We start from the raw sequence: 26,888 nt of genomic DNA, 5'->3' as shown, positions 1-26,888 counted from the left end.
CGCCCTCAATCACCGGAGTTCTGACACCACACCTGACACTCTGTAGCAGCGTATGCAGAACCCGTACACCAGAGGAAGCCCTTGCCTGAGTTTTAACATTGTGTGCTTATTTCCGGTGTTTCTAGGCTATTTAAACAGCATGCTGCCTTTGTTCTATGCAAAGTATCATTTCCTCTTTAGAGTGTGTACCAAGCCTTTATTCTTTGTATTACGATTGCTCTGTGTATGATCCTTGCCTTCCCTAGTTGACTACGAGTTCTGGTTTTCGGTTTTGGTTTTCCCAGTGTGTTTGATTTTCCGGTTCTTATCTATTGCCTGCCCATTTCATTATGTCTTTTGCCTGCCGTTTTCTAATAAAGATCTGCATTATGGATTCTGATCCTGCTGCTGTCGAAACCCAGAGCCTCCCTCCAGGTAGACACCACAGGGTGGTCCTAGCACCTTCTCCAATTACCAATATAATCCAATAGTTGTGTAGTTCCAATTAGAAATTTGCAAAAAAACAAAGAAATAAAGTACTCCTCCAGGCTTGGATGAGAAAAAGCAACCGGTTTTATTTAGAAAAATATCACCGAAACTGGCACTCAAATACACGGATTCATGAATCGATGCAGTCAAGCACACCCCCCTTCACAAATCCCCCAGTATATATACCCTTTAGCCCAGCTGCCTAACCTTGCTGGATTCTATTTTTCTATGGAATGGTTTGACGTTCACCCATTATTCCCCCTGAAAAACAGCCCCACCTTTCTGTGGCCTTTATACACTCTATGGGTCACAAGTTTTAATATTGACACATATTGTTGATCTATCTAACTTCTATTAAACCTTATTTAGCCCAAAAAACACATTTATTTCATTATACCCCTTACACCTTTAATTCAACATTCACCCACATGTTCCATGTATTTATTGTGGTTGTTCCTGTGTAGTTCAAGGTGACTGGCTGACATTTATTAGAAATCTGAGGACTTTACCACTATTTTTATTATCACATTTACATTTACACCATTCTATGTATTCTCACTATTTAGGCCGCGAGCACTATCCTTAATTTACATCAGGTTACCCAAGTAATAAGGTAAAAATAAAAGGGCAAAATAGCTCTGTGCGTAGTTTAGGTTGGTTTATGTTGAGTTTGTTTATTGTTTATTTATTTAGGCTAGGAGTAGTCAGTTTACTTTAATTTAATTTAATTTAAATTCTTAAATCCTCTCTATTAAAGTCTGTGCTTTTCCATTACACTTACTCGGTGTGTTGTGTCCCTATGTTTACATTAACATCCGCCACTGCAATAATATTTTGCTGGCGCTTCAGTAACATCTTCTCCAAACCCCCTGCCCTCTCGGTGCCTATTCTTTAGTTCTTACTTATGCCACAAGGAGTTTTACCAACTTTCCACTTGCTACGGTAAGCTACTTTTTATTTTCATAAGATAATAAGACGTGATGTAACACCTGTACATTATATAAGGGTAGTTTTAACTTTAATTTTTCTAAAATAAACACTCAAGTCAGAACTGGGTCAAATAAGACTGTTATGGTGTTCTCACCCTTAAGCCCAAGGATTCTGAAATTCGTCAACATGTTTTTTCGGTCTCAGTGGAGCCAACACCGTGATATGGTACGATGTGCTAGCCTATGCCCTTGTGATGTTTACGCCAAAGCCGGAAAGTTTGAGAATAATAACCCACTAACGATGATTCAGCCAGTTTTGCTCATCTCTATTTTTATGATTTTTAAAATTTTTTTGTCCTATAACTTCTATGTCTACATTTGTGCTAATTTTATCTATTTATCATAAGCTTACCCTCTGACTAATGATTATGGCAGGTGCTTAATAGTGAAAGAATTATTAGATAACCAAATAATCAAATAACTATGATTATTATCAAATAATCAATAAATTAGAGACGCTAATTAGATAGGCAACATGTCAGTGATTAACAATGAAAGTAAGTATTGATTACCAAAATGAGAATCATCACATGATTAAACATAACTGAATGAATCTAATGATTAACCAATTTATCCTTAATCATTATCTATGATTGAACAATTTATCTAATCTCTCTGTTCATGTCTTAATGATTAAACCTGACTCGGATCTATCTTAAGGATTAAAAGAAAGTATTCAAAATTATTAAAATTAGCATTAACCTTCCCTTACTGATTAAAATCAAACGTACTTAATGATTAGGTATAAGACAAGTATAAAATTTCAGAAATTTCCCACACTGCCTCGAGTGCATCCTTACACACTCATTATCACTCACAATATTTAACACCCTTTCACTACACAAGCAGTGGCTAGAATTAACGTTATGTGAGTTTCGTATACCTTCCCGAACCCTGTGGACTTTAAGCTACAGCTCCTGCCTTGTCTCTCCCTGTGTGGACGTATCTCCTGTTCTCTACGTGCCACTCAGATAAGACTCTCTTTAAGTTACATTTTCAGTTTGTCACCTGTTTTGTTTGGCTGCACAATAAAGGCACTGTCATTTGACTCACCATCAGCTCTCCTGTCTCTGTTCCTGGGTCCCTGTGACAATCATGTTGCTTTTGTGGATTTAAAATGATTTATTGTAAAATATGACGGCTCAATATTGACATTGACAACAAAAATATGTTTACAAAAAATAGCTTATTCAGCAGGTTTGGTTTACGGCAATAAGCTATGTAAATAAATGTTAATAATAATATAACACGAGTAGCTCTTGGCCACCTTAATTTTGATAAAGTAGCTCTCAGAGGAAAAAAGGTTCGAGAGCCCTGATCTAAGACAAAAAAATAAATAAACAGACATAAAAATAGGTTGCTGTTCAACAAAATAATTCATATAATCGAGAGAGATCAGATGTAGCAACAATAATATAGGCTCTGAGATTAGAAATTAGATTAGATTAGATTATGATCTCATTCAGAAATAGAAAGCCTAATGAATAGATTTAAGCAAACACTTAGAAAAAGGAAAATGTGGTCAGTTAGATTCTAAAACAATACTTCAATTCAATCAATTCATGTATTATTAACATTATGAAATCTCACAAGGATGTCAGCACTGATAGGAAGTAATATGGTGAGATATTAACTGTTCAAGCAGTAAATCATAATACAAATTTCATACTTTGTAATTTCATTTAACAAATCGAATCAGTCATGATTTACTTTTATATAATTTATAATCTCACAAAAACCTATGAATTAAACTTCCAGCACAACACATGACTTTTTTACTAATGACTTGGACTTACATCAAACACAGCACACATTCAGACTGTGGTGCACCTATACAATGTGGTTTAAGGTAACTGCCCTTATGATGGAATAAATGCTGCTGTTTGTCAGTTTTTGTTAAGCACTGTGAGATGTGTTCATGCTGTAAAATGGCAGTCATTATCTTACAGATCTGCTGTGAATTTTGGACAGTTACTTGCCTACTTTTCAGACCACAAGGAGACCCCCTGTAACTACATGCTACATAAACCTCTTCAGACCAGACTGCTATATGAAAATAATGTAGCCCTGAACCTCCTCTAGATGTGTGTTACTCTTTATTTAATAAATTCACTATTTATTTATATACTATTATACTATTTATTTATCCAATTAAACTCAATGTTTTATTTCCTCACCAGTGATCCACAGTGGCTGTAGTTTGCTGTAAGGTGTGTGAAAGACTCCTCTCTCTGCTCTGCACACATAAACTCCTGTGTGATTCAGAGTAACAGGACTGAGAGTGTAGGAGCCTCCAGATCCTCTGCTGCTGTCTGAGAGGAGCAATGCTCTGAACCTGATGAAACCCTGACTGTCTCTGTAGGGAACACCTGAGTACCAGCTGAATGTCCAGCCTGTAGAGGAGTGTTTAACCTCACAGCTTAGAGTCACTGAATCTCCTTCAGTCAGCCAGCTCAATGGAGACACACTCACTACTGCCTCTGCTACATCTGATGGACAAAAAACATGTAAAATCATAGAGTTTACATATAATTAATGACAAGATAACACAAACTCACACACTCACCTGATACAGTGAGAGTAACAGCATCACTGATCTCTGAGGTCTGAGTGTCACTGCTTCTCCTCCCTCTGCAGGTGTATTTACCACTGTCTTCATTTCTAACTGAGCTGAGGCTGAACTCCTGTGTTTTGTTTTCTCCGTAGAGTTCTTCATCATTTTTATAGCTGTATGTCCACTCAGTGTCTCCTCCTCCCTGTATTTCACACCTGAGAGTCACAGTCTCTTCTCTAAACACATGCTTGTAAGGCTTTATGGTCACCACAGCTTTAGGACTCTCTGTAGAAACATAATTGTATAATTATCACCACAAAATAAACACTGCAATAAATACAGTTCTGATTCTACTGTCATTAGTCTGTGATTAGTCAAATAATCAGTGATGTAATGTATATGTAAGAATATTACCTAAAGTTCATTAAGAAGTGTACTGAAAGGTTTACCCTTTTGTTGAATTTTGTTAAAGATGTTTATTCTTTGAAAACTATTATATTATGTAATAGATCACTTTTAAAACAAATATAATTAAGCTGCTAGTTTTTGACTTACTAGTAACTTCCCTTATAAAATTTCACAGGGTTAGCAAATATTAACTAGGTTTCCTGCTCTTTATAGTTTTTTTTTATATGTAGAAACATTTTATTTCATTACTATTTAGACATCTTTACATGATTTCTTTGTATGTACACAGGTTGTATATATTTTTTAAACAATTCAAACTTTGTTACTCACCAGTAACATTTACCCAGAGTGAATCACTGTAGTGTGTGTAGTAGACTGGGGTTCCTCTTCCAGCTCTGCACCTGTACTGACCTCCATCAGAGACTCTAACTGAGCTGATGGTGTAGGGGTCTGTTTCAGTTTCAGTCTCAGAGCTCTGTGTGGGTTTGATCCAGTAAAACTTCCATCCAGCAGACTGTAGCTTCAGTGTACAGGACAGAGTCACTGAGTTTCCTGTCAGTACATCTCCTTCACGGTTTGATGTGAGTTTAGGTTTAGGTTTTTCTGTAGTTGGAGGTGAAACACACAGTTCATGTGCTGCTCTCAGAGTGTTTATCTCACTAATCAATACTACACTACTACAGACAGAGACATGCTGTTACTAATACCCTGTAATACACTCACCATGAATAAATATTGCATTAATAACTGTAAAAATATTTTTTTTAGTAAATGCTGTGGAAGGGAATTTGTCCTTCCTGATTTCATCTATTTTAATAGAAAACAATTTTTTCAAAAAAAAAAAATTAAAAGACAAAGGTAAGTAGACAAAATACTGTTTCATCTTATAAATAAAAAAATCCAACACTATTTGGCTCTGTGTAAAAATATTATGCCCAACTTACTAAATTACTATAATAGTTACTCTGTTAACCAGATTTTATTGATAGCTAAGTTCAACAGACTAGACACACCCAGGCTTGATTACTGCCAGCTCGTGTTGTATATAAACATCACTTAATCTTTCACAGAATCTTTCACACAGTGTACAGTAGAGTAAAAGATTTCAACAAGCAGCACACTGTGCCATGATCAGAAATAACTGTGGCAGAGATGAGAAAAAGAGGCAGACCTGCCATAATTCCTCTAAAAGTGCACTGAATGACTGGACCAGGAAGTAAATAAAGAACTAAAACTAATATCTAAGGAAGTGCTGAGCTCACTCACCTCAAACCATTAAGTTATTCAAGAGGAACAAAGAGACATTTTTATGAGTGTAAATAAATGTGTAATCTTAATTTGCACTAAATGTAGTGATGTGATGCTGAAGATAATGTATATTGGTGTGAAGAAGACACAAACACACACATACACACACACACACACACACACCTGACACAGTGAGTGTAACAGCAGTGCTGGTCTCTGACGTCTGTGAGTCACTTTTTCTCTGTCCACTGCAGGTGTATTTACCACTGAAAGACTCTACAGCAGTAAATGAATATTCTCTGTTCTCAACAGGGTCAGAAAGTTGGACACCATCTTTATACCAGTTGTACATCCATTTCCCATCCACAATGTATGCATGTCTTCGTATTTCACATGTTAAAATGATTTTCTCTCCACTGAATATCTCTCCATCAGGCTGCAGAGTCACAACAGCTTTTGGTATCTCTGTGCAGTTACACCAAATACATCAAATCAGTCAAACACACCCTTCTCTGACCATCTGATATTAAATCAGTGTGTTTTGTAATGATTATGTATGAGTGCATGTTACAGGAGTGTAAGATCAGACATGTACCTATCACTGAGAGAGTCACTTCATTACTTCTTGCTGTTGACCGTCCATTCTTAAACCCATGACATCTGTATCTGTGACTCTGATCTACTTTTATAGTGTAGTCCTTTTCAGCAGAGCAGTGAACATGAACACTATCTTTGTACCAGCTGTATGGTCCACTTCCTCCCAAAATTCTACATGAGAGTGTAACCGTCTCTCCTCTGAATATTTGTGATAAATTTGGCTGCACAGTCAGAAGTGGTTTATTTTCTGTTGGAAAAGTCAAAACACAAACACAGACTGTCAATGTAAATATCTTAAACTCTGCATGACAATGTACAAACACAATCTTCTCAATCTGATTACAAATCCAATATAAACACAACATAAACAATAACATAAAAAATATATATAGAAATCACCTTGAGCTTTTCCAACCTGGATAAATGAAATAAACACTGAAAAGGGAAGAGGAAGAGAGAATTGTTGTGTCAAATTTATCACTGATTGTATTTCACATTTAACTGTAGAATTCATTTGATTTTTCACTTATATAGTAAAATATTTCTAGTATAGATGATTCAGTATGAGACATTAATATAACCTGATGAACATGATTTTCTGCTACATCTGATGGTTTCAGAACTCGTCTCCTGTCTGTTTATAATAGCCATGAGAGGAAACAGAAACCATGAACTCATTCTGGTGTTTGTGACAAACGTCATGATAGCAGCCAGAGATCTTTACTATAAAAACTACAGTGTGAATTTCTGTTTTTGTCAAAGTTTGGCACTGAAAGTTTTACATACGATTTACATTTAAATAGACTACTCTATAACCTTCACTTTGAATAAAAGACAAAAATTGTTTCAGCAAATCTTCATTTCACCCTTCACCAAATTATGTTATAGTTTAATTTCCAGAACAAAGATATGTAATTATGACTTCTTAATTTCATTAAGAAAACAAATCTCGTAAATAAAAAAACAATTATAAGCTATAAGACAGGCAAAATATTTACCTGTTCCAACAATGTGTGGTGTTTAAAGAAGCTATTTTCACTCAGGTCACTACACAGCTCATTACTGTCTCATGTAGAATTTAATCCACATCTGCTTATCTGAAGCTGAACTGCATCACTTCCTTCTCTTTGTCTCACATTACAAAGTTGCTCATGTGCACTAACATTACATTACAATACATACAGCCTGCAGGATAATGTATCATATATGAGGAAAAACTCGATCTCAGTAACACATACAGTCTAATTAAAACATTCATCTATGGACTGTGCAAAGTGCAAAATCTCTCTAACAGAAACATCTGAAAATGGCTGCAGAGGGGAAAAACACAACCATATATTTCTTCTAGAAAATAATAAACCCCAAATACACTTGTTTAATTTGCTCCCAGGAAATTGTTGTGTCTAAACTACAAAACCAATTAAAAGACAAACAAAAAAAAGTTCATACTGGGAAGTTCATATTTCATACTGGAAAAAAGTTCATACTGGGAAGTTCATACTTCATACTGGAAAAAGTTCATACTTGGAAGTCTGTACTAGTACTACTAACTGTAGTTAAAACTACTACAAATTATTTAATCATCCACATGAGCCTTCAGAGGTTTGGGATTTTCAAAGAAAATCTCATTTTTATCTGTTTCAAAATCTACATTGTCACACAGAAGCCCATTATCAGTAATCATCAGTCCTCTATTTCAATCTCATGCTATGTGTGCTAATCCAAATTATTCATTTTATAAGGCTAATTGATTATTAGAAACCCCTTTAGTGCTCTCACAGATGAAGACTGTTGTACTGATTAAGGGAGGAATAAAAATGTCCTTCTTTAGGTTAATTTAGTATCTGGAGCATCAGGAGTTGTGGGTTTGTTTACAGGCTTAAAATATTAATGCTAAGAAATTATCTTAATGAATTGCTCACACCAGTACAGAAAAAGGAGTGGGAGGTCCTGGTGTACAACTGGAAAACAAGGAGCTTTACAGGTGATCTTAAACTCTTGAATGTTAGTGAACATCTATTGCAGTCACATTATTGTTAATGATTAGGGACTAAATGCAGAGGTGCAGCAAATTTATTGTGGGTTAAAGACATAAAAGTCACTAAAGTCACATTAAATAGCAGTTATATAGCAGCACTCTCACTGAGAACATTAGCAGAAACACAGCAGTTTATACTCTCATCTATACACTCAGACTATCCTATATCCTACACACACATTTATCTCACTGTCCTTGTAAGGATTAATGTTGGAATTAATGCTGTTCTACATAGAAATCAAACCAAAATAAAACAAAAAAGTTTAAACTAGTTAACACAAATGGTATGGATATACACTGATACAAATAAGAGACTAAGTCTAGACAATGTTCTAATCACATATTAACCTCATCACACAGGACATCAGACTTCATTTGAACATTTTTTAACCCACCACTCACTCTAATGAAGACATAAAGAAAACATTTTTACTCACAGATCATCACACAGAGTGACCACAGCTCCATTCTCTCACACTGATAAACACCTTACTGTTCAGTGGTTTGTGTTAAAATCTCTACACTTCCTGTGCACTTTCACATAAAGACAAAGAGAGAAACATTTTCGTTATGGTGGAAGTTGATGTGATATTTTTAAATGAACCCCTCCTCTATGCCTCCAGAAATTCTAGCAACAAATAGCAAGTTGCAGAAGAACTTTATTTCATTAAATGAACTTGTACAGTTCCTCTGCTACCTCACTCAGGTTCATTAACAGTCTCAACAAGATATTTAATGGACCTTTCTGGAAAGTTTTTTATTTAATTATATTGAGGCTGGGCTTCTGCTAGTCACAAAGTGGGATAGTGAAATGACATTTTCTTTTATTTATGATGGAGCACATACACACTAAACCTACTCATTAATACATATATTTTTAAAGTTCATTAACTAATTATTTTTGAGATCCCAGCAGAGATATGATGCCCTTTGTACTGTGTATATTTGTACAGTGTGTAAGTACAGCTGTATGTTTGATATTCAGGTTAATTCTTTTCTGCAGAGACCATGATAATAACAAAATAGACTAGTGGGTATGAAGTACTAATGCTGACTGGTTAAGGCCCCTTTGTTTCTAAGGAAGACCAACAGAAACTAACCACAACTGCAAAAAGAGCACACACCCATTGTAGTTCCGTATTTGTGACCAGAAGGAGACAGAGGTGGGACATCAGGGCCAGCAAGGCCTTCTCTGCTGGCTTAAACAGCAGTGATCTGTATCACTGACTTGCATTTTAATATATTTAATATATTGTTCCATGCATGTGTATTAAATTATTCCCAATAGTCTATTCTCTACATTTCATAGCTTTTCTCTCAGTTGCGCTGCTTCCAGTAGTGTATATCTATGAAAAGAGTATTTATCCAATAATATTTCAGCTAGTGGCTGACATCATGTGTTGCCAGGCTGAAAGAAATCTGCGTTAAGGCCTTCAGAATCAATAGTGCAGGCGCTCAGAGCTTAAAATAAGTGGCAATGAAGTTGTCAACCAATCAGATTTGGAGTTGGTGTCACTGGGGCCATCTAGCAGGCATAAGATTATGTCAGCAATTTCCCATCCTTTGATTGGATAATTGGAGTAGTCAGAGGCAGTGAACCGCACAAACTAAATAATATATATATATTGCTGACATAGAAGAAGGCTGACATAGGAGAAGAAATCGATTTGGTTGCAGACATCCTTACAAATGCATTTTCAAGGTGGACTGTAATAAAATTGACTATTCCTTGTGAGGTGTGAAATACTGTAGCCTAATTTCTTTTTTTACTAACGGTTAACAGTTGATTAGTATCTATTGCTGTTGCGTCATAATGATGGTATAGAGGAGGATTAATTCAGGAAGGACACCGGTGAAGGCCTAAGTGTGAAATGCACGGCCTGCCACTGGAAGGAGATATGATGCTACACACAGTAGTAGACAGTGTATCATGTTAAATTAATCTTACAAACTTGTACAAACTAGATGTGATAAGTCACTTTCCCACTAAACATGGCATGGCTCACCCTTTAATCCAAAACCCAGTATTATCTGTATTCTAGCCAAGCACACATGTTGACTCTTGTTTGCATCAGATGGTAACAACACTAGAATTAAGATCCAACAACTTAGTGTTTCTGACTTTTTTGATGTTCTGGGATTTCTGCAGGACTCTCTGCAGAGTTCTGTGGTTTTGTGCTGCTCCTGTACCAGGCGGTGATGCAGACAGTCAGGATGCTCCCCATGATGCAGGTAATAAATGATTTCATGATGCTGGGGCTCATACCAACATCCTCCACATCATTGGTTAAGTGTGAGTGAAGCAGAGACAGAGTGTGTAACCTCTGCAGTATTGGGAGATCTCTACATGGGGAGTTGTGGGGTTGTTTGTGTTGAAGCATAGAGAGGAAGCTTTGTTCATAGCGGAGTGTTTATTTCATTGTGATATTGCTAATTACATGCTACATGTCTCTTGTGCCAGTGGTGTTGAATCGTGATTCTAGCGCCAGACTGTGTTTTGTTGTTTTGATGGTTTTACAGGGGATGTTTTTTAAGAGTTCCATTAATTAAGCTCTGATTTAGGGAGATTCAAAGCTTTTACTCATTTCCTGAAGAATCACATTACAGTATCCGAATATGCCTCATCGCAGGTGTAAGAAAGTCTCTCAAGTCACTTGATCAACACAATCTTGTATCATAGAATCTGATTGGTCCGAGCAGCACTGTGTTCTCCTGAGAGCGGGTGCTTCCTGTTTCAGCTTCTGCCTGTAAATGGGTAGGATCAGGTTGGAGCATGTAAAGCTCATAAAAAAAGCTCTGTTAACATTTACATTCATCAAACGTTTTAAGGACAGTGGACAACAGCGAGTAGCTTAGCAACAAGCTATTAGTATGCTCAAGTGTGTGTATATTAAAGCAAATCTAAAGCAAATACTGTTATAAACTAATTACAAAGTATAGAAGGGGGATTTTACACTGTTCACAATTTAATGTCTTTCTGTAAAACAGAGAAAGAACTGATAACTGAGAAGACCCCAAGTTGATGAGTAGAAATTTTCATTAGAGGAGATGTTTTCATTTAGTTTTAGCCAGATGTGAAGGAAATTATATATTGAAACCTTGCCCTAAATGCAGTATAACTTATAACAGTATAACTGAGTGAGATTAGGCCAGGACACCCCAAAATGTTTATATATATGCTTTATATATTTGCTTGAACCTACAACAGAAGTAGTGCATGAAGAAGAACCATGAAGATCACAAGATCCATGATCATGGACATCTATTTTTATATATATTTAATATTAAGATGGAAATGTAATTATTGTTTGATTAATTTCATTCATTGAGTCCTTCATTCAAAACAGTCTGCATGCCTAGGTGCTTGATTTTATACACCTGTGGCCATGGAAGTGATTGGAACACCTGATTCTGATTATTTGGATGGGTGAGCGAATACTTTTGGCAATATAGTGTATATATATATGGCCGAGCAGCTGCATCCAAGCCATACATCACCAAGTGCAATGCAAAGCGTCGGATGCAGTGGTGTAAAGCACGCCGCCACTGGACTCTAGAGCAGTGGAGACGCGTTCTCTGGAGTGACGAATCGTGCTTCTCCATCTGGCAATCTGATGGACGAGTCTGGGTTTGGCGGTTGCCAGGAGAACGGTACTTGTCTGACTGCATTGTGCCAAGTGTAAAGTTTGGTGGAGGGGGGATTATGGTGTGGGGTTGTTTTTCAGGAGCTGGGCTTGGCCCCTTAGTTCCAGTGAAAGGAACTCTGAATGCTTCAGCATACCAAGACATTTTGGACAATTCCATGCTCCCAACTTTATGGGAACAGTTTGGAGCTGGCCCCTTCCTCTTCCAACATGACTGTGCACCAGTGCACAAAGCAAGGTCCATAAAGACATGGATGACAGAGTCTGGTGTGGATGAACTTGACTGGCCTGCACAGAGTCCTGACCTCAACCCGATAGAACACCTTTGGGATGAATTAGAGTGGAGACTGAGAGCCAGGCCTTCTCGTCCAACTTCAGTGTGTGACCTCACAAATGCGCTTCTGGAAGAATGGTCAAAAATTCCCATAAACACACTCCTAAACCTTGTGGACAGCCTTCCCAGAAGAGTTGAAGCTGTTATAGCTGCAAAGGGTGGACCGACGTCATATTGAACCCTGTGGATTAGGAATGGGATGTCACTTAAGTTCTTATGCTGGTCAAGGCAGGTGAGCGAATACTTTTGGCAATATAGTGTATATATATATATATATATATATATATATATATATATATATATATATATATATATATATATATATATATATATATATATATGATACACTTGTATAGAAATATATTTAGAAATATGTATGATATATATGATACACTTGATGTCGAATAATAAAATATTTAGTGTCTAAGTGTGAGCTGTGTGTGAGAAACTTGAGATAAACTTCATGTCAGCTACTAAAGATCTCTCAGCACTCTTCATTTATGCAGGAAAAAATAACAGAAATCCATTTTGTTAAACTGATAAATAGTTGTTGATGTAATATACAGGGTGTCTCTGTATCCAGAAGCACTATCTCTAACTCTTTGGTTAATATCTTTTATCGACCTAAAGGTTTTTGGATAATAAAAATACTAATAATAATGGTGTAAATAAATAGAAGTACAAAATGACATTTTTGTGGTTTAGCTCCCACTGGTTTCATTCTTGATAAGAGTTTAAATCCATAATTCTGTCCTTTCTTTACTCTCACACTGAGCGTATCTGAATCGTTTTCTTATTTTCTGTTGAGGTTATTTCTTATTAAATGTATTCTGGGTCTTATTGTGACCCAAGGCACGAATACTGAGTTACACACGTGGGCAAATTTGTAGTACCCTTCCATTAAAGAAATTAAAACCCACAATGTTCAGTGAAATAATTTGACCCTGACAAAAGTAACAATAAATAAAAATGAACTGATTAATGAAAATCTGACATTTCTTTTGGATTGTGGTTTAACAGAACCTTTAAAAAAACAAACTAATGAAACTGGACTGGACAAAAATGCTGGTACACTTTACTTAATATTTTGTTACACAACCTTTTGAGGCAATCAAGTTATTTCTGTAACTTTCAATGAGACTTCTTCATCTTCCCACAGGTATTTTGGTCTTCTCCTCATGAGGAAATATTTTTAAAGTTAATAAACTGATTATTTTTGAGATCCCAGTACAGATATGCTGCCCTTTGTACAGTGTATATATTTGTACAGTGTGTAAGTAAAGCTGTTCACAGAAATGTAGCTGATAAATCCCACCTCTAGATGGTGCCTGGCTCTGTAGGGGACAACAGTAAAGATACAGACATCAATATAACATACAGATCATGTTCAGACAAAGCAGAGAAATGTAATTAAACACAAAGCCCGAGTTTATGTCTTTACTAATCATTGTCTTTCTTCTTTATTGATATAGGTGAGGAAATTGAGTGTGTTTAAAAATACCGCTTGGTAACCCATGGTGTTTGTTATAATTATAAGAATGTCAATAATTTAATATTTGTATTTTTTGGTTTTGAATGAGTTTCAGTCACAAATGTGTAAAGCTCACTGAGAGCAGGTGGAATTTCCATGTGGTAATTTTAGAAGTTTAGTCTTAACCAAAATTGAGACAACTGAAGTTCAATATGTTTCTGATTGTGGGGAAATATGTATGTATAAGAGGGATGAAAACATTACATCATCAGTGTTATATTTTTGGTTAAAGTTTATAGCTAACAGCAGTCCAAAGTGGTGGATTATATCGCAAGAAAATAGAGCAAAATAGCAAATAGGAATTAAAAAATAGTAAGAGGAAATGTCACGATTCAAGTTTATTTATAGTGGAAAAGAGGAATGAATAATGTAATTGGGTAATTAGTGTAATCTGTGTTGGGTGAAGGAGGTGAATGAATACATAATGTATGTGGAAAATAAAATTGTTACTCAAAGAAATCTTGATGTTTTTTGTATGTGGAAATGTGTTTATTGTTTACATTATTTTCTTGTAATTAGTGTAATTATATAAAAAATAAATGTGTCATTAAACACAAACCCTGAGTTTATCTATTTGTCTTTCTTCTTTATTGATATAATGATCCAGCTAGGCATTACTCTAATCATTACCAGCTCTGACCTCCTTGGTCTAAGGTGAGTAATACACACACACACACACACATTTTAGTTCCACCTTTGTGATCAGATGGAGATATTATGCTACACATTGCAGCAGACAGTGAACCACAAAAATTAATCTTACAACCTAGATGAGAAAAGTGTAAAGTTGCTTTTAGGTTTTCTCCTTAAACACTTAGATCATGTACTCTTCTTCTCAAACAGAACATTCATCAAACATTAAAACCTACAAAGAATCAAGAATCATCATAGATTTTATAATCTGGATTCTAAATTCTCTTATGAACAATTTCTGCATGAATTTGTTCATATCTGACTTGATAAATGAGGCCTCTTGTGGAAGACGCTGTGCACATGCAAACATGTCATTTTTAAAGAACAATAAAAAAAAAACTTTTTTTCTTATTTTATCACAAAAAAAACAAATTGTTAATATACTTTTTTTTTAATGAAGTAAATTGTCCATAGCATTATGATCCTGTATTTTGTAGTAGTTACTCTGATCATATACTTTTCTTCTTCCAATTCAGAAGAAGTAAAGAATATTTACAAATGATTAAAGCACATTAAAGACTCAGGAACAAAAACATGAAAAACAAAAACATTAAAATCTGGTAGTAAACGGATATGAACTAAACCTCCCTGCAAATCGACATGTTTGAACCGACTCTCTCGAAACACGGTTCAGTTATTAGAAACTCTACTCAACAGCGACATCTTGTGGATAAACATATTAATGGCACACAACGAGGCAAAGTACTGTATATTAAACAGCTCATCTTCAGAACCTGTGTGAGGTTTATCTTGGACACACACACACACACACGCACCAGTTGCTTTTACAGTTTGCTGTGAAATTATCTCTTTAAATCAATTAAAGTGAGTTTTATAAGACAAGTAATGTAAGACAGGTAGAAACTGAAAACAGTGTAACTTGCATGTTATTTATTCAAAAGTAAAATTTCAGAAAAGGTATTTTCTTAAAAAGAAAGAAATGCCAAAGAATTCTTTATACAGTTTTAAAACTGTAATATCAAAGCCATTTTAAAAAATGTAAAATTGTAAAAACAATTTAAAAAATGTTTTTGTATATTACAAACAAATATGAATTAAAAAATTATAAAATCCCAAATATTTGCATTTTACATTTGCTGACAATTTATAGCTGAGACAAGATACAGAAGAGCAGCTGACGGTTTTGCTTAAGAGTTTTGCTCAAGGTGCTGTGAAATAAACTCACAAAATTCTGATCAATGAAAAGACTGAAGCACATAGTCTCTACTTTCCAACACATTTTCAATGTAGGTTTTTTTTGTATTATTTATAAAAATCTGTAGATCATTGACTATTAACAGAAATGTACGAAGGTGACTTTATCGAGGAGTTTTCTGTTTTCTTTCCAACACACGCTAAAAAAGTCCACATATACTATAAAAAGTTCGCTCTATGAGAGAGAGAGAGAGAGAGAGAGAGAGAGAGAGAGAGAATCACAGGTCAGGTGAGAAGGTTTATTATTAGTTTATCATTATAGTTTATGATTAATCTATGTGATTTGACAATAAAACAATCTTTCAACTTTTTATAGTATATGTGGACTTTTTTAGCGTGTGTTGGAAAGAAAACAGAAAAGTTCATTTTACTGTACACTGCATTAATTATAAAAGTCGTGAGGTGTGTAACCTTCAGAAATAAACAGTGGTAGTAAAATTAAAATTTAATTTAATTTTTAAAATTATTTCACAATCACAAAATGAGATTTTTTTGTTCACTCCTCTATAACAGCATTCTGGGTGTTGTCTTCATCCATCTGAACTGTCAGATAAAGAAAAAAGTATTTATAGACAAATGGAAATGGAATTTTTTTTATGAAACCTATCTAGAGAAAATAGCTACAAATGCCTGTGTTCAAGAATAGTAAGAATTAATTACATAGAACTCTTAATTATTACAATTAATTTGTGATGATTTCCTACAACCACATTAACATCCTGTCATCTGAATCATACAGAAACCATTTAATTACATACTCACATATTCAAGTGTACATAATCATTATCCCTTAGTATTTGTACATTAATTATATAATCATGACACTAACTGCATTTTAGTGCTTTAATACTGTAACTAAAGTGTATATTATGTAAAAAGGATAATACAGACTCAAATCATTTCTACTTCTCCTGTTACTACATGTCAGTGTTTTTCTTCTGTGAAATGTACAAATGGACTGAAAATGTTTTTACCTCGAGCTCTGAAACATTTCACTGCCACAACGATGGCAGATACACAGAAACTGTCACTAGACTACTGATCAGTCTGAGCACTGAACTTGAATCAACTGCATGCGACTGACCTGATGAGGAATAAAATATTAATTATAGTATTGTGGAAAGTCTAGTACAGGCTCTAAAAAAAAATACAAGATTCAGATGAAAACACATATCATACTGTACATGCAGAAATACCACAGAGCTGCTGAATACCACATCACTGATAATTTTACTATAATCCCATTCAGTTTCATTGCTTAACAAATAAAATTAATAAATATTTCTCACCTCTGACTGAAACCCAGCTTTTCAGTGACTCTCCTCTCTCTGGGTGTTTACAGTGGTAGAAACCTTCATCTGACTTTGAGACACTACTGATGGTCATCTCTCCTGTAGTCTGGGACTGGAGGATGGAATCATCTTTATATAAATCAACACCAGAGCCTGGGATCTTTTTGCTGCGAGATAAACAGCGTAAAGTCAGAGGATGTCCCTCAGTCACAGGATGGACAGGACTGTCCAGGATCACAGCACCATCTGTAAGAAAGAGAAAGAAGACACTGAAAATAGAAAGTGTGTAAAATACAGTAATGATTTTAACACAGAGAGCTCTATCAGTGGTAAATATCAGAGAGAGTGTAGCACAATGATCATTTCTTTACACTGATTCAGTAGAGTTTAAAAGTGTTATCTCTAGTCCTGTATATTGTAAATCTGTTACAGATGAGACCATTGAAGACTCACTGTGCACTGTGATGTTGACAGGATTACTGCGTCCTCCAGATTCAGACTGACACCAGTAAACTCCAGTGTGTGATGTAGAGAGGGAGCTGATGTTACATGTAGCTCCTGAAACTGATGAACAATTGAACAATTCCTCATTGTTCCTCACTGTCCATCCAGTAGAGTCACTCTGGTCCTCACAGCTCAATGAGAGAGAGTCAGCAGTAAAGTGTTGAGTTCTGTTCGGACTGATGATCAGAGACACTGGAGGAGATTCTCCTGAAATACAAATATAATTAAATTTTATTATGTAATCTGTATGATTCAAATGTTTAATGATTTTATTATAATGTTCCTCTATATGTACAGATTATTAATATGTGTAACATTAATCCAGGACTAGACCTTTAATTTCTTTAATTAGATTATTTAGTCTGTTCACCTGCCTTACACATACCTACTACTAAGGAGTTCAAAAATAAACAGTTATTACAGGACACATTAACAAAGATATATAATTTTATGTTATAGGACAGCACAGTTGAATGCTCAGATCAGAAGGTACAAGCTGTAACTATAAATAGATTCATATTAATGTGCTTGTTCTAATAGGTTATTGTGTCTTTAATAACAGCTCATACACCGAGACTTGTAAAGCAGAGTATGAATAATCAAAAACAGAGGTCTCCAACACATTGATCTCACTTCTGAGTAGTTCACCTAAAGGTACATAAAATATATATAAAATTGATCAAATCAAATTAACTCAGTAAACCTGTTAAAATTTATCCAATTAAACTCACAGATGTCCCGCCCCTTCCTGGTGTACCGAAATCAAATCAAAGACAAATCATACTCTACAATTTCAGGTCTCTGTTTGCAAAATTATTATTACCTTCAATATTAAAGGTGGTCCATTTTATTAAGAAAATAGTCTTCTGCAGTCTTCAGGTCATCAGAGTATGTGCCAGAGGACTAATAAGTAACAATTTGCTGATAAATAACAGAATCCATGTGAATGAACAAAATCTGACAATCATAACTGATAAATCTTGTCAGCAAATCCATTGTGTTAAATCATTTAACTCGACTCCACAATTAACATGCTGCTTATGTGAATTTAAAATTAATTATAGCAAATTATGACTGTTCATTATTGACATTTTTTACACAAGTTTACAGAAAAATAGCTTATTCACCTGGTTTGGTTTATGGCAATAAGATATGTAAATAAATTTGTAAATTTCCGATTGGGATGAATAAAGTGTCTATCTATCTATCTATCTATCTATCTATCTATCTATCTATCTATCTATCTATCTATCTATCTATCTATCTATCTATCTATCTATCTATCTATCTATCTAAATGTTAATAATAATATAACAATGTATTGACAAAGTAACTCTCAGAGGAAAAAAGGTTAGACAAAAAACAGGTTTAGAAACAGACTTTTGTTTAACAAAGTAATTTGTATAATCAAGAGAGATCAGATGTAGCAACAATAATATAGGCTCTGAAATTAGTAAATAATCTCACTATGGAAAAGAAAGGCTAATAAAATACATTTAAGCAAACACTGAGAGAAAGGAATATGTGGTAAGTTAGATTCTAGAAAAAAATTATATGTATAATTTGGATAAAAATGTTTAAAAAGTATATCAAGCATGATTAATTCATGTAGTATTAACATTATAAAAACTCACAAGGATGTCAGCACTGATGGGAAGTAATATGGTTAGTTATTAATATAGAAATATTGCTTGATCAAGCAGTGGATCATAATACCAATTTCATACTTACTAATTTATTTAACAAATCATATGTTATATATAACATACATATATATATATATATATATATATAAAATATAATCATAACAAATAATAATTTCTTTTTGTATAATTTGTCATCTCACCAAAACATATGCATTTAACTGCAAGCACAATTTTGGACAGTTACTTGCCTACTTTTCAGACCACAAGGAGACCCCCTGTAACTACATGCTACATAAACCTCTTCAGACCAGACTGCTATATGAAAATAATGTAGCCCTGAACCACCTTTAATAAATTCAATATTTATTCATTTATTCTTTCATTTATTTATATTTACTCTGATTAAAATCAACAATGTTTTATTTCCTCACCAGTGATCCACAGTGGCTGTAGTTTGCTGTAAGGTGTGTGAAAGACTCCTCTCTCTGCTCTGCACACATAAACTCCTGTGTGATTCAGAGTAACAGGACTGAGAGTGTAGGAGCCTCCAGATCCTCTGCTGTTGTCTGAGAGGAGTTCTCTATTGTACCTGATGGAACCCTGACTGTCTCTGTAGAGAACATATGAGTACCAGCTGAATGTCCAGCCTGTAGAGGAGTGTTTAACCTCACAGCTTAGAGTCACTGAATCTCCTTCAGTCAGCCAAATCAATGGAGATACTCTCACTACTGCCTCTGCTACATCTGATGGACAACAAACATGTAAAATCATACAAAGTTTACATATAATTAATGACAAGATAACACAAACTCACACACTCACCTGATATAGTGAGAGTAACAGCATCACTGATCTCTGAGCTCTGAGCGTCACTGCTTCTCCTCCCTCTGCAGGTGTAGTTACCACTGTCTTCATTTCTAACTGACCAGATGCTGAACTCCTGTTTTTTGTGTTCTCCGTAGAGTTCATCATCATTTTTATAACAGCTGTATGTCCACTCAGTGTCTCCTCCTCCCTGTATTTCACACCTGAGAGTCACAGTCTCTCCTCTGAACACATGTTTGTCAGGTTTTATGGTCACCACAGCTTTTGGACTCTCTGCAAAAACATAATCTTATTATTAACACCACAAAATAAACACTGTAATAAATACAGTTCTGATTCTACTGTCATTAGTCTGTGATTAGTCTAATAATCAGTGATGGTGTAGTGTATATGTAATAATATTACCTAAAGTTCATTAACAAGTGTACTGTATAAATGTCTTGAGCACCCTGCTGTAGTAGAAATTTTGTTATTGATATTTATTCTATGACCTTTGCATTATTGAGCCACAATAAAAACATTTTTTTTATTTTTCAAACACTAAAATATATAGAAAAAAGCATTATATTACAAAATAAACACCTTTTCAGACAAACATAATTAAGCTGTTGGGGTTTGACTTACTAGTCACTTTTCTTTCTCTGTTTTTTAATGTAGAAACATTTAATTTCATAATTTTTAGTTCATCTTTCCATGATTTCTTTACATGGTTCAGAAACTTTTGCACAGGTTGTATATATTTATTTAAACATTACAAACTTTTTTAACCGATACTCACCAGTAACATTTACCCAGAGTGAATCACTGTAGTGTGTGTAGTAGACTGGGTTTCCTCTTCCAGCTCTGCACCTGTACTGACCTCCATCAGAGACTCTAACTGAGCTGATGGTGTAGGGGTCTGTTTCAGTTTCAGTCTCAGAGCTCTGTGTGGGTTTGATCCAGTAAAACTTCCATCCAGCAGACTGTAGCTTCAGTGTACAGGACAGAGTCACTGAGTTTCCTGTCAGTACATCTCCTTCATGGTTTGATGTGAGTTTAGGTTTAGGTTTTTCTGTAGTTGGAGGTGAAACACACAGTTCATGTGCTGCTCTCAGAGTGTTTATCTCACTAATCAATACTACACTACTACAGACAGAGACAGGCTGTTACTAATACACTGTAAAACACTCTCCATTAATAAATATTTCATTAATAACTGTCAAAGTATTTTGTAGTAAATGTTGTGGAAGGGAATTTGCCCTCTTCCTGATTTCATCTACTTCAATAGAAAAATTCAGATTAATAAAAAAAATGAAAAGACAAAGGCAAGTAGACAAATACAGATTTTTTTAAATACTGTTTATGAATGAAAAAATCCAATAGCATTTGGCTCTGTGTAAAAATATAATGCCCAACTTACTAAATTACTGTAGTAGTTACTCTGTTAACCAGATTTTATTGATAGCTAAGTTCAACAGACTAGACACAACCAGGCTTGATTACTGCCAGCTCGTGTTGTATATAAACATCACTTAAATAGAATCTTTCACACAGTGTACAGTAGAGTAAAATCTTTTAACAAGAAGCACACTGTGCCATGATCAGAAATAACTGTGGCAGAGATGAGAAAAAGAGGCAGACCTGCCATAATTCCTCTAAAAGGGCATTGAATGACTGGAACAGGAAGTAAATAAAGAACTAAAACTAATATTTAAGGAAGTACTGAGCTCACTCACCTCAAACCATTAAGTTATCCAAGAGGAACAAAGACATTTTCATGTCTAAGTAAGAGTGTAAGTAAACGTGTAATCTTAATCTGCACTGCATGTAGTGATATGATGCTTAAGTTAATATATATTGGTGTGAAGAAGACACACACACACACACCTGACACAGTGAGTGTAACAGCAGTGCTGGTCTCTGAAGTCTGTGAGTCGCTTTTTCTCTGTCCGCTGCAGGTATATATACCAGTGAAAGACTCTACAGCAGTAAATGAATATTCTCTGTTCTCAGCAGGGTCAGAAAGTTTGACACCATCTTTATACCAGCTGTACATCCATTTCCCATCCACGGTGTGTGCATGTCCTCGTATTTCACATGTGAAAGTGACTTTCTCTCCACTGAATATCTCTCCATCAGGCTGCAGAGTCACAACAGCTTTTGGTATCTCTGTGCAGTTACACCAAATACATCAAATCAGTCAAACACACCCTTCTCTGACCATCTGATATTGAATCAGTGTGTTTGATCAGACATGTACCTATCACTGAGAGAGTCACTTCATTACTTCTTGCTGTTGACCATCCATTCTTAAACCCGTAACATCTGTATCTGTGACTCTGATCTACTTTTATAATGTAGTCCTTTTCAGCAGAGCTGTAAACAATAACACCATCTTCGTACCAGATGTATGGTCCACTTCCTCCCGAAATTCTACATGAGAGTATAACCGTCTCTCCTCTGAATATTTGTGATAAATTTGGCTGCACAGTCAGAACTGGTTTATTATCTGCTGGAAAAGTCAAAACACAAACACAGACTGTCAATGTACAGTGAAGGAAAAAATTATTTGATCCCCTGCTGATTTTGTACGTTTGCCCACTGAAAAAGAAATGATCAGTCTGTAATTTTAATGGTAGATTTATCTGAAGAGTGAGAGACAGAATAACAACAAAAAAAAAATCCAGAAAAACGCATTTCAAAAAAGTTATACATTGATTTGCATTTTATTGAGTGAAATAAGTATTTGACCCCTTTGCAAAACATGACTTAGTACTTGGTGGCAAACCCTTGTTGGCAATCACAGACGTCAGACGTTCCTTGTAGTTGACCACCAGGTTTACACACATCTCACATCTCAAGGAATTTGGGCCCACTCCTCTTTGCAGGTCCTCTCCAAGTCATTAAGGGTTCGTGGATGACGTTTGACAACTCAAACCTTCAGAAAAGTTATACATTGATTTGCATTTTAATGAGTGAAATAAGTATTTGATCCCCTATCAATCAGAAAGATTTCTGGCTCCCAGGTGTCTTTTATACAGGTAACGAGCTGAGATTACAGTAGGAGCACTCTCGGGGAGTGCTCTTAATCTCAGCTCATTAACTGTATGAAAGACACCTGTCCACAGAAGGAAGCAATCAGTCAGATTCCAAACTCTCCATCATGGCCAAGACCAAAGAGCTGTCCATGGATGTCAGGGACAAGATTGTAGACCTACACAAGGCTGGAATGAGCTACAAGACCATCACCTAGCAGCTTGGTGAGAAGGTGACAACAGTTGGTGCAATTATTCCCAAATGGAAGAAACACAAAAGGACTGTCAATCTTCCTCGGTCTGGGGCTCCATGCAAGATCTCACCTCCTGGAGTTTCAATGATCATGAGAATGGCGAGGAACCAGCCCAGAATTACACTGAAGGATTTTGTCAAAAATCTCAAGACAGCTGGTACCATAGTCACCAAGAAAACAATTGGTAACACACTATGCCGTGAAAGACTGAAATCCAGTAGCGCCCGCAAGGTCCACCTGCTCAAGAAAGCACATGTACAGGCTCATCTGAAGTTTGCCAGTGAACATCTGAATGATTCAGAGGAGAACTGGGTGAAAGTGTTGTGGTCAAATGAGACCAAAATCTTCTTTGGCATCAACTCAGCTCGCCGTGTTTGGAGGAATGCTGCCTATGACCCCAAGTAAACCATCCCCAGGTGACAGGACAACTGCACCGCATCAAAGGGACAATGGACAGGTTATGATCAAGATGTACCGTTAAATCTTGGATGAGAACCTCCTTCCCTTAGCCAGGGCATTGAAAATGGGTCGTGGATGGATATTCCAGCCTGACAATGACCCAAAACAGATGGCCAAGGCAACAAAGGAGTGGTTCAAAAAGAAGCACATTAAGGTCCTGTAGTGGCCTAGCCAGTCTCCAGACCTTAATCCTATAGAAAATCTGTGGAGGGAGCTGAAGGTTTGAGTTGTCAAACGTCATCCACAAACCCTAAATGACTTGGAGAGGATCTGCAAAGAGGAGTGGGCCCAAATTCCTTGAGATGTGAGATGTGTGCAAACCTGGTGGTCAACTACAAGGAACGTCTGACATCTGTGATTGCCAACAAGGGTTTGCCACCAAGTACTAAGTCATGTTTTGCAAAGGGGTCAAATACTTATTTCACTCAATAAAATGCAAATCAATGTATAACTTTTTTGAAATGTGTTTTTCTGGATTTTTTTTGTTGTTATTTTGTCTCTCACTGTTCAGATAAACCTACCATTAAAATTACAGACTGATCATTTCTTTGTCAGTGGGCAAATGTACAAAATCAGCAGGGGATCAAATAATTTTTTCCCTCACTGTAAATATCTTAAACTCTGCATGACAATGTACAAACACAATCTTCTCCAGTTTAATACAAATCCAACATGAACACAACATAAACAATAAAATATAGAGAAATTACCTTGAGCTTTTCCAACCTGGATAAGTGAAATAAACACTAAAAAGGGAAGAGGAAGAGAGAATTGTTGTGTCAAAATTATCACTTACTGTATTTCACATTTAATTGTATAAATAATTTAATTTTTTTACTTATATAATCCAATATTTTTAGTATAGATAATTCAGTATGAGACCTTAATATAACCTGATGAACATGCTCTGACAAGTTATTTTCTGCCACATCTGATGGTTTCAGAACTCGTCTCCTGTCTATTTATAATAGCCATGAGAGGAAACAGAAACCATGAACTGATTCACATGGTGTTTGTGTCAAACGTCATGATAGCAGCCATAGATCTTTACTATAAAAACTACAGTGAGAATTTCTGTTTTTGTCAAAGTTTGGCACTGAAAGTTTCAGCTGAAATTTATATTTACATATAAATGGACGACTCTATAACCTTCACTTTGAATAAAAGTAAAAACAAAAATTGTTTCAGAGAGCTCCCTCTGGTGTTCTGAACTAAGTAAATTTCCCTTTGGCATGAATAAAGTATCTATCTATCTATCTATCTATCTATCTATCTATCTATCTATCCATCTATCCATCCATCCATCCATCCATCCATCCATCCATCCATCCATCCATCTAAGATGCAGTGCTACAAAAGACAAGGACTGTTTCAGCAAATCTTCATTTCACCCTTCACCAAATTATATTATAGTTTATTTTCCAGAACAAAGATATGTAATGCTGACTTTTTAATTTCTTTAAGAAAACAAATTTTGTAAATAAAATAACTATATTTTTAGTTTCACTTCAGCTATAAGACAGGTTAAATATTTACCTGTTCCAATAATGTGTGGTGTTTAAAGAAGCTATTTTCACTCAGGTCACTACACAGCTCATTACTGTCTCATGTAGAATTTAATCCACATCTGCTAATCTGAAGCTGAACTGCATCACTTCCTTCTCTTTGTCTCACATTACAAAGTTGCTCATGTGCACTAACATTACATTACAATACATACAGCCTGCAGGATAATGTATCATATAAGAGGAAAAACTCGATCTCAGTAACACATACAGTCTAACGAAAACATTCATCTAAGGACTGTGCAAAGTGCAAAATCCCTCTAACAGAAACGTCTGAAAATGGCTGCAGAGTGTTAGAGGGGAAAAACACAACCATATATTTCTTCTAGGAAATAATAAACCCTAAACACAATTGTTTAATTTGCTCCCAGGAAATTGCTGTGTCTAAACCTCAAAACCAATTTAAAAAACAAACAAACAAAAAGTTCATACTGGGAAGTTCATACTTCATACTGGAAAAAAGTTCATACTGGGACGTTCATACTTCATACTGGAAAAAAGTCCATACTGGGAAGTCTGTACTGTTTGTAAAGTTTTTATTTTCACACATCAGATTTATTTGCACTGTATTTATTAATAAAATTGTAACTACTACAAATTATTTAATCACCCACATGAGCCTTCAAAAGTTTGTGATCACTTGGAAATTTCCTTGTTTTTCGGGGAAAATCTCATTTTCATCTATTTCAAAATCTACATTGTCACACAGAAGCCCATTATCAGAAACCATCAGTCCTCTATTTCAATCTCATGCTATGTGTGTTAATCCAAATTATTCATTTTATAAGGCTTATTGATTATTAGAAACCCCTTTAGTGCTCTCACAGATGAAGACTGTTGTACTGATTAAGGGAGGAATAAAAATGTCCTTCTTTAGGTTAGTTTAGTATCTGGAGCATCAGGAGTTGTGGGTTTGTTTACAGGCTTAAAATATTAATGCTAAGAAATTATCTTAATGAATTGCTCACACCAGTACAGAAAAAGGAGTGGGAGGTCCTGGTGTACAACTGGAAAACAAGGAGCTTTACAGGTGATCTTAAACTCTTGAATGTTAGTGAACATCTATTGCAGTCACATTATTGTTAATGATTAGGGACTAAATGCAGAGGTGCAGCAAATTTATTGTGGGTTAAAAACATAAAAGACACTAAAGTCACATTAAATAGCAGTTATATAGCAGCACTCTCACTGAGAACATTAGCAGAAACAGTTTTTACACTAAAACAGATATACACTAAAAAGACGAAGAGACTAAGTCTAGACAATGTCCTAATCACATATTAACCTCATCACACAGGACATCAGACTTCATTTGAACATTTTTAACCCACCACTCACTTTAATGAAGACATAAAGAAAACATTTTTACTCACAGATCATCACACAGAGTGACCACAGCTCCATTCTGTCACACTGATAAACGACTGACTGATCAGTGGCTTGTGTTTAAGCCTCTACACTTCCTGTCTTCTTACACACAAAGAGAATGAACAATTTCTGTTTGGTGTGAGCTAATGTGATATTTAAATCTAAATCTATGCCTGAAAAAATTCTAACAACAAATAGCAATTTGCAGAACATAACTTTATTTTATAACTATATACCAAAAG

General features: G+C 35.4%; 1 protein-coding gene across 1 annotated transcript in view; it reads right to left on the bottom strand.

The window, feature by feature from the left end:
* LOC131356507 (Fc receptor-like protein 3) overlaps positions 1-26,680 on the bottom strand; it is a 28,939-nt gene extending 2,259 nt beyond the window's left edge. Inside the window, exons 1-11 of the mRNA XM_058395578.1 lie at positions 26,652-26,680; positions 24,424-24,459; positions 22,226-22,477; positions 21,853-22,134; positions 20,765-21,037; positions 19,984-20,259; positions 19,593-19,904; positions 17,465-17,722; positions 17,009-17,257; positions 6,664-6,699; positions 4,024-4,296 (exon numbers count right to left, since the gene is read on the bottom strand). Coding sequence (XP_058251561.1) covers positions 4,024-4,296; positions 6,664-6,699; positions 17,009-17,257; positions 17,465-17,722; positions 19,593-19,904; positions 19,984-20,259; positions 20,765-21,037; positions 21,853-22,134; positions 22,226-22,477; positions 24,424-24,459; positions 26,652-26,658 — 2,254 coding nt within the window. The 5' untranslated portion in view covers positions 26,659-26,680. The remainder of the gene's footprint in view (positions 1-4,023; positions 4,297-6,663; positions 6,700-17,008; positions 17,258-17,464; positions 17,723-19,592; positions 19,905-19,983; positions 20,260-20,764; positions 21,038-21,852; positions 22,135-22,225; positions 22,478-24,423; positions 24,460-26,651) is intronic.
* Between the last annotated feature and the right edge of the window lie 208 nt (positions 26,681-26,888).

The sequence above is a fragment of the Hemibagrus wyckioides genome, linkage group LG07 (assembly GCF_019097595.1).
Source record: "Hemibagrus wyckioides isolate EC202008001 linkage group LG07, SWU_Hwy_1.0, whole genome shotgun sequence".
In the NCBI taxonomy this organism is placed as follows: domain Eukaryota; kingdom Metazoa; phylum Chordata; class Actinopteri; order Siluriformes; family Bagridae; genus Hemibagrus; species Hemibagrus wyckioides.
The sequence above is the reverse complement of the archived record's forward strand: the minus strand, read 5'-3'. Positions and strand labels throughout refer to the sequence as shown.